The sequence below is a fragment of the Rhipicephalus microplus genome, chromosome X (assembly GCF_043290135.1).
Source record: "Rhipicephalus microplus isolate Deutch F79 chromosome X, USDA_Rmic, whole genome shotgun sequence".
NCBI classification, from domain to species: Eukaryota; Metazoa; Arthropoda; class Arachnida; order Ixodida; family Ixodidae; genus Rhipicephalus; species Rhipicephalus microplus.
The window spans coordinates 268,735,568-268,751,436 of record NC_134710.1 but is presented as its reverse complement, the minus strand read 5'-3'; the positions used below and the strand labels follow the sequence as shown (position 1 = coordinate 268,751,436).

The 15,869-nt window shown below is 43.1% G+C and overlaps 1 protein-coding gene across 1 annotated transcript in view; it reads right to left on the bottom strand.

The window, feature by feature from the left end:
- Window positions 1-14,806, bottom strand: part of LOC142775253 (cytoskeleton-associated protein 5-like) — a 59,322-nt gene extending 44,516 nt beyond the window's left edge. The window contains exons 1-8 of the mRNA XM_075876600.1: window positions 14,750-14,806; window positions 12,276-13,691; window positions 9,462-9,758; window positions 7,584-7,811; window positions 6,955-7,140; window positions 5,821-5,912; window positions 5,189-5,246; window positions 4,640-4,765 (exon numbers count right to left, since the gene is read on the bottom strand). Coding sequence (XP_075732715.1) covers window positions 4,640-4,765; window positions 5,189-5,246; window positions 5,821-5,912; window positions 6,955-7,140; window positions 7,584-7,811; window positions 9,462-9,758; window positions 12,276-13,691; window positions 14,750-14,806 — 2,460 coding nt within the window. The remainder of the gene's footprint in view (window positions 1-4,639; window positions 4,766-5,188; window positions 5,247-5,820; window positions 5,913-6,954; window positions 7,141-7,583; window positions 7,812-9,461; window positions 9,759-12,275; window positions 13,692-14,749) is intronic.
- Window positions 14,807-15,869: the final 1,063 nt, after the last annotated feature.

Sequence of the window (15,869 nt, the reverse complement as noted above, 5' to 3'; positions counted from 1 at the left end):
ATATCCAAAATGCACTACTTAAAGGGCCTTTAAAACATCTCCAATCATTTTTTTTTTTCAAGATTTAAAGTAAATTCACGCATTAAGTTCAGAATGCCATTAAGATCAACAGTGCCAAATCTGGCAGTGCCCCGAGCCGTGGGCGCACCAATTATTTGAAGAAACAATTCCCCCCCCCCCCCCTCCCGAACTAATTATCCTCAGCACTGAACACATTCGCCACTTAAGTACCCCCCCCCCCCCCCACACACACAAAAATTTGTCTGCTTGCAGGTACGTGCACCCCTCCCTCTTGCCCTCGCATAATGAGGAGGATAGACGAGCCTATAAACGAAGTGTAGCGAAGGAAAGGGTGAAGCAGGGCAGGGCCGCTTTTGGAGTATCGTATTTACTCACATAATAGACGCACACCCAGTTTGGTCATGAGAAATAAGATTTTTTTTTTTTACTCCCGCACATAATAGGTGCACCCCATAATAGTTGGACGTAATCAGTAGCTTGGTATCGCACTTGCACGGTTGCAATTCGATGCCCTATTATGTTAACTGGAGCGAGGAAAAATAAAAGAAGAAAAACCACGGCAGAGCTGCCGGGCTCGCGAAGCGAGGATGAAGGGCGGTTGCCTGGATATCGGGGTAACCTTAGAGCTGGCGTGGGTTCGGCTGTGCGCGCTCCTCATGGATCATGCGATTGCGTCCCCACCAAGTGCGTTTTCAGTTTCCTGTTAGGAAAAGTGTGGTCGTTATCGTGTTTGCTACCTCCTTCACAAATTTAGAAACTTTTCGGCTTTCGGACGCGAGTTTTAGCCTTCGCTATCAGTACGCAGACTTGCACTATCTCTGTGGACTTTTGTCGCCATAAACAGGCCGCAAACGTAAACATTGTATCAAGCGAGCTACTCCTGAATTCATGCTCGAGTACGATCTTTTCGGCGCCCAATCTTAATGTCTTGTACAAAGTTCCCGCAACATGCTGAACCGTAGGTGGCCGCGAGCAATCAAAGTTGCGGTTTCGTACGAAATCAACGCAATTGCTTATGGTGGCTTTACTTGAAGAAAATGGGGTGTGAGTGGTACTTCTAGCACTCGAATGGTGGTTCACGATGCGATTGCAATGTCTTTAGATATGCGGTGAAAGCTAGTGAAATCAAACTGCCAGTACCATTCAGCGCACAAAATTTCAGTGGTGGTTTGAAACTAGAAGTGCGCGAATATCAAAATTTTTGAATATGAATACATAGCTCCAAATAAGAATAGAATAATAAAAAGATGCAATTTTTTTCACCAGTATTCTTTTATTCAATCATATATTTCTATTGGAAACAGTACCATTGGTAGCTACTCTACCGTATATACTCATATAATGATCGCACTTTTTTTTTTCTAAAAAATTGACTCTAACTTCGGGATGCGATCATTACGCGGGGTAAATTTTTCGTGAAAAAAAATATTCTGAGCACAGGAAACGCAAAAAAAGTCGCTAATCAGAATTCTTACGTTAGCTATCATGAACATAATTAAAATAAAAGTAAATTAAAGCTTAACTTTGTAAAAAATGCACACATTATGCAGGAGCTACATGCATGGCACACTACCCTTTTATTTTTTTACCTCTCTGACCCCCTAACGTACATTCAGACTCCAAAGCATCACTGGCGTCAGTGCCGTCGCCACACGACTCCCTGTTGGAACCGGCAGTGTCTTCACTGTCCCACAGATGGTCATCTTCCGTTCCGTCGAGCGCGTTGGAAATGCCAGCGATAGTCCATTCCACCGCATGAAGCGTGTCGTCCAGCCTGAACTGGCGCGGAAGTCCTTTGTGGCTATTCCCAGCCTCCAGGAAACTGTGCACGCCTGCGTCCGTATCATGTCTAATGACACTGCATAACCGTCCTTGCTCATGTCCTTCACGTATCCGAGGACTCCCTTTTCAATGTCAGGGAATTAGCCAGATTTGGGGGTCCATGGTGAGCCCATCGCGTGCTGTTAGTAGCCACGAGCATGTCACGCTGTTTTTTCCAATATCGGATCCAGATTTCGTCGACGCCGAAATGTCTGCCGGCAGCGCGGTTGCCGTGCTCTAGCGGGTAGTCAAGTGCCTTCCGCTTGAACGCGGCAGTAAAGCTCGCATACCGCCCCATGGTGAACTGGTGCTTCAACAGACGATCACAAGGCACACACAAAAAAAATGTGGTCTCAGGAAAAAAAAAACATTGCTGCGGAATGAACACAGGTCGACCAACAGGTGGCCGCCGCTGTAACAATGCGTGATGTCAAAACAAACATGGCTGACGGAGCGAAGCACTCCGTGGAGCGAAGCCACCCATTCTTTTTCTTCTTTGCGTCAGTTATGGAGGTTTTGAGTGCGTCACGTGCATCAAAACAGCTTCTTCCATCTAAATAAGGAATGCTTTCATTTAAATCAGTAAATTTACGACATTAGCATAGTGATGCCCACTTTCAGATCACAGAAACAATGATAGGCCTGTTCAGCCAGACTTGGCACATGACATGTCGATACGGCAAGTTCAGGGTGCAATAATTAGGCGGGGGAAAAAAAAGTCGAATTTAGACGACAAAATTTAGAGATGCGATCATTACGCGAGTAAATACGGTAGTCTGTTATTGCACAAAAAGCGAAACTGTCCACCACCAGTAGTTGCCAGGAAGCATATGACTAATAGTTGAGCTTGCGACTCTGATGTTTTGTGTTCAACTCTCATGTTGAACAAAATTTTTGTACTGCTTTTTAAATATTTTTTTGTTGTTGCTCATACAAAAAAAAAGAAAGCTTTTCTACCTGCCATGATGACTACTGGTAGTGAGCATGAGGCCCCTGGTTTAATTCCTCCATGGCAACCGTATCCTGATTAGGTGAAATGTAACAGTTCACACGCGTACCTAAGTCTAAGCGATTTTTAAAGCAGCCTAGGTTGTCACGATTCAGCCAGATTCTCACACTATCAGTTTTGACTCGTAAAACTCCAGATTTTATCATTTTCTTTTTAATTTTTGCCCCTGGTCTCTCCGGTCAAGCCACTAAGGCAAATAGGAGAACTTGGGGAGTCTTTCAATTACACAGCAATACTCTTTATTTGACTTCTTTCTGTTCCCTTTCTCGAGGACTGCACACTCCCCATTTTCCGATCAAGAGTACTCTGTCACGCTGATAGCTACACGATCGTTGCCAAGGTGTACTAGGCGCTGTGATAGCGCAAGACGCACGTGTGAGATAGGCGATTATTGATGGGCGGTAGAAAGACACCCCAATTACACTTATTTCTTAACGGAGCCACAACTCCCAGCGACGAGGGCACTATTACGCTGCATCATGACCCATTTCGGCGCACTGGCTGCTAATGGCAGTTAACTGACATTGGCAAAAGAGCGAGATCACACAAACGAAGTTATAGAGGAACGATTGCAGGAGACGCTGCCATGCGAGTGCGATGTGTATACGACGCATTCCCGAGGATGCTGTCGGGAACACAGTGAAACTACGAATTAAGTGCCTCAAATTTCCGTCTGCCGCTTTACATTACAGAACTATATGTTATGACGCCATTGTAAGCTGCTGCACAAAAAAGTGCGTGGCCTTTTGTTTGCCATTGCACGGAGAAACACCAACTTATTCACATGACCATATGTGCGACCGTGAAATAATTTGGTAACTATGAAGAGAATACAAGCTGAAGTAGCGGCACAGCCGATTGACGACTTGTAAGGCTTTGTTGCGCATGTTTGCAAGGCCATTCATTAGTGAAAATTGGCGCAGCTACACATGAAACGCGTTATCATCACGTCAAGCCGAGTGCTATACTTGCGTGCAGTGCGTCGCCTACCAAGCTCAATTAGTCCGTGCCGCTCTCTGTAATATACGCGTGCACTTGCCCTTGTGCAAAGACGTTTTTTCTTCGTACTCGCTCACCACGGAACCGAAATATGTTACAACAGCTATTTTGTCGACCCAATGCAGCATTGACGAGTTGCTTTTGTTTCGATGAGCAATGCAGTGGCGTCTCTCATAATCATATAGTGGTTTTGGGACGTTAAACCCCACATATCAATCAATCAGCAATGCAGCAACAGATGGAGTGGTTGGTACGCTTACGCGAACAGTAACAGCGCTAAACAACCAAGCCACACATACTGCCGAGCAAGCAGTACACGATTTAAATTAAGATATTTATCATTGGTAGGTTTGTCACGATGACCTGTCACCGCATTCATCGATAACCATCACCAAGGTTCCATGAATTGCTGTGCAGGCGATATAGTACTCGTGCTGTAGTCTTTGTAATCACTGCATGAACTACTGTTAGTGCTGTTATTGGAAATGTGCCAAATCTGAAGTTCTTCACAGCGAAATATGTGACAGAATATTCGTGAAGATAGAATATTTGAAGAATATTCTAATTAGTTCAATATTGTAAAAATTATCGAATATGCAGTTATCGAATTGAATACTAACATCACAAATGCAATATTTGATGAATATTCAAAACTTTCAAATATTCGCACATCCATACTTGAAAGGTAATCGGTGAATTTCCGCAATAGTGCTTTCTTTTCATAAGAGCTTAAAACAATACTGTCTAAACGCCATCAACATGCATGAGGTGTGTAATGACGCCACCAACCTTTGCAAGTTCCGCATCAAGCTGCTGCACAAGGACGGCCTTCTCCCCTTCAAACAAGGTCCTCAGCGTCTTGCCCATGTAGAGGTACAAAACACCAGCCAGAGTGATGGACGCTGTTCTCACTGCCTGTTCATACAAGAGTCAAATTCGCTCATTCGATATTACTGAAGTGATCGTCTGACAACGCAAAATGCAGCTAGGACGTCTGCATCAACACTGAGAAGAAAATGTAAAATTAAACGGTCTCCATTAACAAATAGTTTACAAGGATGGAGCCACTTGTGTTCACAATACCCAACAGTCGCTAGCGACTGCGCAGAGAAACCTTCACACAAAACGATAGGAAGCTTCCACAGCCATGGTGGTAATCGCAAGCCCTGCACTGCGGAAACACCTGGCTTTGCTGTCTCACCATCCGTCATTTGCACCCTCTTTGCACTTTCCTCAGACAAGTCCTCACACACAAAATGCAACATTTACGCAACAACAGTGGTGAACAGTCGCACTGTACAGCACAAAAAAAAAAAAAAAGCTCTGGCTCATACTCACAGGTTTCGAAGCAGCCAGACCCTTTTTTATGCTTTCTATTACTGGTTTCACTGGAACCCTGCAAAAGAACAAGTATGTGAACATCAGACAAGTGAAGCACATTGCAATGCTTCAAACAACACTAGATCGTTGACTGCTCTGGCAAAAAATTAACACGATTTCACACTAGTTGTGCAAAACCCGAAGGATTTGCAGAGCTGGGCGGGATTTCTTGCTTTTCTTCGGTTTTATTTCCTCTTTTTTTCCAGTCTTCTTTGAAGTTTTTCTGCATTTACTTTTTGTTTTTTTTTCCTATTCCCCTCCCCCTTTTTCTCTATGTATCTCTTGCTTTTTCCGTTTTTCTTTTATTTTTAAATGCGGGTTTGCGTGCATTGTGCTAATCAGTGACAGCTTGTGACAGCATACGACGTCCCGAGTTCCTAATTTCCTCCACACCTAATATCATCATCGCGGCACCCAAAGAACAAGAAGAGGAAGACTTCTTGGTGTTACAGATGGCTATGCTATACGTGGTTTCGCCTGCGTTACACAATGCAGTGGCAGTATACGACAGCTCGAGCATCTAAAGTGCTCCGCACTTAAAACCTGGTGTGTCTGAAATGTAGTTGCCCAGTTTTTGAAAAAAAACTTACTTGAGTCCAAACTCTTTGATAGCATTGGCCAGCCACATCAGGCTCTCACTTTGGTTTTTTGGATTATTCTGGGCGAAACAAAGCTGGAGAACCTAGAGAAGGGAGAAAAAATAAAGTGGTACTAATATACAAGAGAAACTCACAAAGCAACCTGAAAGCTTCGGTATCTAGCATATTTTAACTAAAAGTTTAAAATAAACACATGCTCTAAAAGTGCTTTAAGCTAAAACCCAGTTTGTCTAAGATGCTGCAGCAAAGCAGAGTTTGTAATCTACTTCCTGTGTTAACACAGTTACTATGCTTAGCAAATGCACAAGAGACTTTCCTTGTCATGACAGTAAAGCAAACTACAAGTAATAGCACCTGAAAACTCATGGGCTTAAGCTGCGTATAGCTGTGTACGTTGACCCAGTTTCGGCTTTTCACAAGGTATAGGCCAGCTGTAAGGAAGACTTTGTGGGGGCAGCATGAAGGAGTAAACTTTTCTCAGGGGCTCTCACGTTAAACACTACAGAGCTTTTTTTTTTCATGACCGACATCATATCTCTTCATACTGCCCTATTATTTGAATACTTTTGTGGCATTTTACTCTTAAAAAAAGACTGTTGGCAATCACGGCTTTCATGAAAGGTAAAAACTAAATGAAATCAATATAAATATTACACCAAGGTACATTGCATAGCTTAGAGGTTTCATTACATTGAGCATATGTAGATGAATTTGACAAGTGCATTGAAATGCTTGCTTTGAGCATGCGGCGATGAATACCAGAATGCGCAACCTGTTGCACTAAGAACCAGTGAAGAGCCAGTGAAGTTCACAATCTTTTCTTTAAATTTTAAAATGTGGAAAATGTGAACATCACATTGCCAAGTTTGAACTGCACACACTGACCGAGAAAGTTAATGCTAGAAAAAAAGAAAAGTCGAAGAACCTTATTTAGTGAATAAAGTAGGCTTGTGCATAAATTTTTGACTAAAGGTGAATTCGGTGAATAGCAATTTTGTTGAATAGCAATTTGGCCCAGAAGGTGCGAAATGCCACGAACGGATGTAAACTACGACGTCCACATGAATTGTAAATTTTGAAAGCGCAATAATCAAATGAATGCGAGTAGGAGACATGCTCCAGTACCTCCTGGCCAACATGGTCTAGGGAGGTGGCCTCAGTCAGGGCCGTCAGGGCAGATGCGGCACCCTGGCCATTCTTGATGTCCCCGACCTTGTCCACCAAGTCTGCCAACATGCAATCGGCCACGCACAGGGACACAGGCCCACCACCCAGTACCACCAATAGGGTTTCCAGCTTCAGCTTCAGCACCTGCACAGACATGCATCGCTTGGCATGCAGAGAGATCGAAGCAGAAACAGCAACGCATCCCTAGACTCCATACCGAGAGTCTGAAAATCTGGAAATCGAAGTGACAGTATCATTGCAAGAAGTTATACAGGTCTAGTCTTAAAATTCTCAAGCTTAAAAATGCACACGGTTGTACATCTGCACAAACATACACACACCTGGTAATATAACTGATGCTTTATACACACTCAAAACTAAAATATAATGAACACAGATAAAAATAAATACCCGTTACAACAAAATAAATGAATATTGCCTTGCAATATATATAGTGTTGGTAATAAACCTTTATACCAATTTTTAAACATTACGAACATTCGTGCAAGATGCAATTTCGTTAGAATGCGCTTCGTGTGTATATAAAAGAGAAAGCTTTCATACGAATATTAAAGAAAATGGAAAACCTGGAAGTTTGTGTCTCGAAGTCCAGGTTTACGGCACAGTGTCTTCACAATGACTTGAACAGGCAGGCTTCCATCCATAGCCTCGACAACTTCCTTCATCTTCTCAATGGCAGACAAACGATCCTTCCAGTTTGCGCTCCCCAAAGCCGCAAGCGTTTCCTCTGGAAACAAGGCTGCTGCTCGGCCTTGAACCTCTTCGTCTGCCAGAGCCATTTCGGAGAACACAGGCTGCAAAGACAAAAACAGCAGAGAATGTGAAACAAGGAGACCTTCGTAAGAATAAAAGGGGTACGAAACAAAAGTAGTCAAGGAGTGCAACACCACTGAAATAGATGGATGTGCAGATATAGGGTGCGTGTGTGTGTGCGTGTGCATACAAAATTTACCCTCACTTTGTGCACAGATGGGGTGTTCAGCACATGAAAAACTTGTGAAGGCCTTCCCAGTTAATACTGTGTTCTTAGAATGCCAACAGGGGATGCGAACTGGCCTGTTAATCTAAGTATCGATTCAATCATCATCACTATCACACCACCATTAACGAGGCGAACCCCTCCCTGCCTTAAAAAAGAAAAAGAAAAAAAAATCTGGGAGGACGCCTGAGCTTCATCTTCAACAGTAACACTGGCTGTTTCAAACCATTCTAGAATGTTTGATGAATGAACAGTTGCCAAGTGTCCATTAGGCCACAATTCTTCTTTTTACAACTAGGCGAAATCGGCTAATCGCCCGAAAGGTGCCGTGCTCACTTTGTAAGGGGTTGGCTGCTTTGAACCACCAACTCGTTCTACAATTCTCTTTTTTTTGACACCTGGTTTGATTCAAGTACGATACTGCCATGCGAAATTTCTATTTATTTATTTATCAATACGGTTGGCCAAAGGCCGTTACAGGGTGGTTGCGTTACAAAATATGCAATAAAGAAGGGAGAAAATGCAGTCACAATCGAGGACAGACTAAAGGTACACTAGGTACAGTAAATTACGACATTTTTTCTACCACTACACGACATTTTTTTTTAATTTTTTCGTTCATGGTAAAACACCTTCTAGCCACACAGAAAACCTGGAGTTGATTCACACCTGGACAAAACAGTTTTATTATACTTGTTTACATTTATCTCGAGTTTTCTCAAAAGACAATACTGATTATTTGCTCAATACCAAAGATGCAGACACTGATATTTCTGCATAATGAGCACCTTAACGCAACACTTTTAGAAAAATAAAATAAACTCAGCACATGATGGGATGCCAATGTACCCGTATTGATTGATATGTGGGGTTTAATGTCCCAAAACCACTATATGACTATGAGAGACGTCGTAGTGGAGGGCTCCGGAAATATCGACCGCCTGGGGTTCTTTAACGTGCACCCAAATCAGAGCACACGGGCCTACAACATTTCCGCCTCCCTCGGAAATGCAGCCGCCACAGCCGGGATTCGAACCCGCGACCTGCGGGTCAGCAACCGAGTACCTTAGCCACTATACCACCGCGGCGGGGGGCCAATGTGCCCATAGCAGTAATGTTTTAGAACAGGCATAAATAAAAAGCATTCTTGTGCTAAGCAGTAGGAATGGTGTAGCTACTGAGCCCCCATCACAGGAAAAGCAGAGAAGAAAACATACCTGGAAACCACAACTAATCGAGGTTTTTTTTTATGTGGCAATTACAAAGACTTTATTACAAGGCATGAATCGGGACCTCTGAAATAATTTTTTCCTCGCCCAAGATCTTTAACGTTTATAAACACAAGTCGTCTTGCATCACAATGCATTGAAGATGTGGTTGTTGCGATTGGTGCCGCACATGCAACCTGCAGCTCAATTTCAAAGCTGCAATTCCAGGTGATAACCGAGGCCGGGGTGGCACAAACCTTGGAAGAAGCACTGCTGCCCGACTGTGCTTTCGCAGGTGCAGGTGCTTTAGCCTTTTGCGTGGCTCTTGCAGGGGCAGACGATGGCGCAGCAGAAGAAGCAGCCCCTGGTCTCACGACCCGGGCACCACCACGAGGCTTGGGCACTGCAGTTGCAGCCTTCCTCTCTGGGGCGACTTGTGCTTCCGGCTTTGACTCTGTGCTACTCGTGCCCGAGGATGCAGCAGCAGCAGGCTTGCGACGGGCCTTTTGAGGTGGTGCAGCAACCACTTCTGCTTTCTCACAGCACTCTTTTACCTGTTTTGACAGAGAAATGTTCCAGTTACAGATCTCAACATCAAACCTCGCAGGCTGCCGATATGCCGAGTTAAGGCACGCGACCAAGGACATGAAAAAGAGCTAGCACAACAATTTTGATAATCACAGTTACTCGCTTCTACATGTGTAAAACCTCGTTCATTCAAAGTCACTGGGACTGTGAGAATTTTTTGAATTAAGCCCATTTTTGAATTAACGGAACATACAAAAAGTGCGATGAATGGGACTTGAAATTATTCAAAGTAATCAGGGCTGGTCGTTTGCTGTGTCGGCAAGTTTGCGGTTTCAAGGGTTATGTTTTCCAGCAATACCTGGCCACAATATTGCCGAAAACAAAGGGCAATTTGAGGCCTCGCTGTTGCCATCAGAAAAAATAATAATAAAAAGGGGTGATCAATTGAAAAAGAAGACTTCTTCACTACAACAGAACAGTGACATGTGGACAGCATGTCGCCTGCTCCTCCCTGCGTTAGCACGTAAACTAAAGAAGTTAATAATAGACAGTGACAAACTTCGCCAAGTGTTTTAGCTAAGAAACGTCATCTTTGAAGCTTGCAAACAGAGTTATCAAAGTAGGCATTGTAGGCGAGAACGCCGCTAGCAGGTCAAGTGCACAAATCGCTCCAGCAACCACCAATCGGAGAGTCGCATATATCGCGAATTCCACCAAACTGACCTTTATTAATTTCTTTATTCCCAGAAAGAATAGGTAAATCATGACGTCCCGACGTTGCAAAAAGCATAAAACATGCTGCCCACGCATCTTTACTGTATTGCAGTGAAGTCCACCTTGTTTATCCGTAGGCACACATTTAAGCCGATTACAAGACCGTATTTTATTTTTAATCTTATTTTTCGTGCTGGAAGTAGCAAGGCTGGGGTGCTTCAGCTGTCACTCATTAGCATTGCTAAACTAGATTGCCTAGTGGCTCTTAAGGGCTGTCGTTTCTACGGACTAGCGCTGGAATCAGGATCAGAAAGAATTGGCACACTGCACCCGAAGTTTTTGAATTAACCCAACTTATGCTGACCGCCGCTTCAAATTATCTGCTTAACCTTCCACTGTAAAATACGGGCGCGCGGAAATACTTCAAATTAGGCACGACATTAAAATAACCGAGTTTGAATTATGGAAGTTTTACTGTACTTATGCTTAACACCCGTTTACAGTTTTGCTGTACTGTGGTGGGGCCTACACATATAGTTGTAAATAAAGAGACCAGGAACTGCATGTATGGTTTGCTATATGACAAATTTCTTAGCCAACTCCCAAGCAAATCGCTTCACATGAAAATCTTCCGATGGCTTACCGAGGTATCCATGTTGTTCCTTAACCGATACCGTGGAAAGCAGGATGGATTATGCATTAAGAAAAAAAAACGATACAAGATAGCGGAGATTAAGTAAAAGAAACATTGAGCACACCCGATGAGAGCCGACGTATATCTGAATCTTATATCTGACTCAGAACAAGGCTGGGGTGCTTCAGCTGTCACTCATTAGCATTGCTAAACTAGATTGCCTAGTGGCTCTTAAGGGCTGTCGTTTCTACGGACTTGCGCTGGAATCAGGATCAGAAAGAATTGGCACACTGCACCCGAAGTTTTTGAATTAACCCAACTTATGCTGACCGCCGCTTATAAATAGGAAACAAATAAAACTAAGAACGAAATGAGGTAAACATAGCAAACATGCATTAAAAACAAAGGGTGGAAAAGTGTGCTTTGCTAATTAAAGCCTAGGTTAACCAGCAGTGAGGTGTTTTTTCTTCCACTTCACTTCCTTTTCTATAATTGACCACACGACTGCTAAAAAACTATATGAATAATTTTCTCTATGGCTCCCATGATGTCACTATCAGTTTAGTTAGGCGACATCTAATAAAGCAATAAGCCCTTAAAAGCCTTCTACCACACCAATCCAGACTTCAAGTACAGACGATACCTCCCAAGTAATAAAGTTCCTTGTCATCCAGGTTATGTTTGTTAACACTGATTTGTTCTCATGGCATGAAAAATATTTGTTATCAGAAAACAATACGAATGGAGAGAGTGAGCAAGCCTGGCTAGTCTGAAACAACTGTAGCCCTTCAGCCAGTGGCGGATCCAAAGTGGGTGGGGGCAGTAGGGGTGATTCCCCCCAAAGCTTGTGTCAGCCCCCCCCCCCACTTCAGTGCTTGTACTCCACCTCCTATCAGCAATTAGGAGAAATGAATGAAGCCACTGTGAGCACACATAAACAGTATTTAAGCTATGAAATGGTTTTTCTGCTGAAATAGTTTTTCTGCTAACAAACTCATGACCACGCCCCCCTCTCCCTTTTTAATGTTACTTCAGGCACCCTTCCCCTAGAGCGAGTGGCTGCATCCGTCCCTAACTTCAGCTACACAACCCTACCCTGCATCAGCCGTGCACAAAGCAGGCCTCGTATGTACAGTTGGATGCCCCCCTTGTGCCTGTGAAATGAACATAAAGTTATTGAATATATTATGCTTACCTTTTCCATCTTGAGATTGTCCAGGTCACCAAGAAAAGGTGCTATCACCCTTTCGCCGACCACTTTCATCGCTGTCCCCAAGGCCATGCTTGCACCTTCTCTCACAGCTGGGTCAGAGTCATTCAGAGTCTTGAGCAACGACGTCACTAATGCTTTCAGCAGCTTCTTGTTCAACAAGGCCGGCGTAGATTTGGAGAAGACACGTGCTAAGAACAGGGTAGTCTCCGCCTTTATCTGTGGATTCTTGTTGTTCAGGGCCCCCGTCACATCCTCCAGGATTGCTTCCAAGTTTGTGGCCTGGAATGCATTGTCCAGAGCCTCCCTCAGAGCAGTCACTACGTTCTGCTTCTTCTCCTTGAACTTTTCTAAGTACGTCAAAATGCACGAATTCGCATATGGGTGAAACTTCTGCCTCAGACCGGCTGCCAGCCCTGCCAAGCATTTGGCTGCGAGCGCCACTACATTTACGTTACTGTCTTTGGCCACAATCCTCTTCAGTGCCTTGACGAGATCGTCATAGTCACCAGGTTTGAGCTTAGGATTGCTCGCGAGCTCAAGGAGCTTCTCTAGCGCCTCTTTTCGCTCTTGCCACTTCTTCGCCTCGCACTGCTCGTAGAAGTCCTTGGGCAGCTTGGAGAGGATGTCGACAGCTTCTAGCAGGTCGTACGCGTCAACAGTGGCACCCCCATCACTACCGCACTCCTCACCCTCTTCGACACCATCCACGCCATCGGTGCCAGCCTCAGCTGCCTGTGCTTTTCGTGCCTGCTCCGAACGGATGTAACGCTCAGCAGTAGCAGTGCCTTTCTCCACCTTGGCAAACTCTGCTTCAAGCTCGGACACCTGAATGGGCTTCAGAGATTGCAGCATCGGCTTCAGGGCATCTCCAATCCATCGATAGAGCTCGACAGTCAGCAGCTTGCTTTTTTCACGCACTGTCTTGTCCCTGTCCTCGAGGAGTTTCGGAAGTGCTTTGAAGAGAGGCTTTACGACTACAACGCGGGCACCGTACAGACGCAAGCACTCTCGCAGTGTTTCCACGCATGCCGCCACTATTTTAGGGTTCTTGTTATTCAGTGCCTTGACAAGTTCTTCCAAAACCACTTCTTGATTCTCAATTTCGATGTACATGTAGATGATCTCCTGCGCCAGTTCCCGTGTCTTCTGCTTCGGAGCGGCGATGCACTTGGTGACGAGCCCGGTGAGGACGTCGCCGCATATGCGATTGGCCAGGTGGGCATTTTCAACAAACGACAGGACAGCTGCGAGTCCCTTTTCCTGAGACACAGCATTGCTATCTGTGACGAAGTTCTTGATGAGAGGCAGAAACTTCTGAAACTCTGGACCCTTGGGGTCTGTGACAGAACCAAAAAGCTTGGTGGCCTCTTCATACCCACTAAGACGAGCTTTCCACAGCTGAAAGAAAGGACAAAGAAAAATTGTAGTAAGTGAACTAAACAGCAATACATGTAAGGAAATATTTTTGAATTATTGGGGGTTGTACAATATGTGAAATCTTTGTTTTAGCGATAGCTTGGCAGACTATACACTTCAGTGTTAAGAACAGGCTTTTTGAACAGTGACTTCAAATCAAGCAAAAAGAAACCCAACAATGCAAGTGGCAGATACAGAATTGCACATTTTCGGCAATCACAGACACTGATAGTGAAAAGTGCCACCACATTTAAAAACAAACACAGGAAGAAGCAAGCAAACACGTTATTAGTGAGTATGTTACTTTGCTCAAAGAAGTTAGGCTTCATATTCTCTATAAATATGTAAAAGACCAGCTGTACTTACTACTTATATCAAGGATGTGTTGTACAAGTGTATAAATGTCAGAAAATTTCAAATACAAAATCGTATGTCTATTTCATGTGAAGCAATATTCATTTTTTTTCAATTTACATCCTTTTTCTATCAAACTATAACCCACAGGTAAAGCTTTTATAACCCTGTGGATGTATTACGAGGATGTCTCATGATAAGGAGCCAACAATCTGATAGACATTGGTGATTTCTAAGCATCTAAAATTTTACTGCCGAATTTACTTGGAGGTAGTGACATCACGTTGAATACTATGCCACTGGTGGGCAGTAGTTAATGTACAGTGTTCCAGTCTTGTGCAATGCATTCAGCAATGCAACTTGAAAAAAAAAAGCTGTCAATATGCAACTAACGCTTGATTTGACATTGAATTCAAAAAAGCTTTGTTCACACATTGCTATTTCGGTGCAATGCCCAAGTTATTAGAAGTACTATGTATGCCTATGTTATAAACTAGCAATACAGTTATCAATTCTGAGATCGATGTCATCACAGAAAACAGTTTTCACAGTTTGATCACAGTACCAGGAATACAAACAAAACAGAATTGGTATAAAAGAACAATGCCCTGTCTTTCTATCTTTCTTATTTGTAGAGTCTTGTTTAGTCAGCCAAGAGTAGTGAATAATGTGAACAGTAGTAATACCTTATGTTGGCAACGGTCCTCCACAGACAGCTTCAAATACTCAGTGTCATCAGCCATGTTTTCAATTTAGAACTGTCTGAAATAAAAGCAGCAAAGCCCATGAAAGTAAATATTACCAACAACTGTGATTGTACAAAAGCACAGACAGCGATGGAACATAAGGCTAAAAAATAAAGAGTTTTGTTTTCTATGAAAACTGCCTGAAATTGGCACCACCAGTAGTAGGGTACAAAAACATTTCAGGCTGAAAGTCTCAGGAATATGAAAATAATTCATCCCTTTGATACAAATTGGCGTGAACTTGCTTGACTGCATGCATATTCGCAACCCATTCCAATAAACGCGAATAAAGTCGCATGAAAATGCACTGTACTATAAAGAGTATTCTTCATTGAAAGCATTATAGGCTAAATGTCTTTGTTTACTAGGCACCCTTGACCACTCCTACAAGAGAGCAAGTTGTAAAGTACATTTGCATAAATCAGTACATTGCACAATATATTTATTTTATGCATGCAGATATTACCAGAAAGCTGTGCATCACTGCATCACAATTGGAAACACCATATTTATGGTAGATTCACTAACACATAAGATTTTTTCAAAGCTTGTTTAATAATTCTGAAGGCCAGTTCCGATAAAAAAATCGGCTTTTGCATAACCACTACGTGTAAAGATGTGGCTATTCCCATAAGAATTTCTCAGTAAAAGCTGGTGCAGCCACGAACATTCCCACTAAATACAATGTCATTAAAAATCATCGGTTTCAAGCAAGATCACAAATTACTTCAATTTTTAATGTACGCAATGCTTGAAAGAACATCCAATTCCTATTAAGTCAAAAGAAAACAGGACAGTTTCCTAAACAATCTACTAGCCGAGAATAACATACGTTTGTCTCAAGATTAGGTTCAAGCAGTATAAGAATATTCCTAAAGCATTCTCTCTGGCTTAAGAACATGCATAGCATAGCATTTCCTTGCAGGTTACCACAAGAGGTAGACAAGTTTTTGCAAGTGTATAACCAAATACACTACTTAAGGCATCACAAGTTTTGTGGCATGTACCAGCAATGTCGCAATAAGCAATATATAGAAATACATCTAAATATGAATGCACA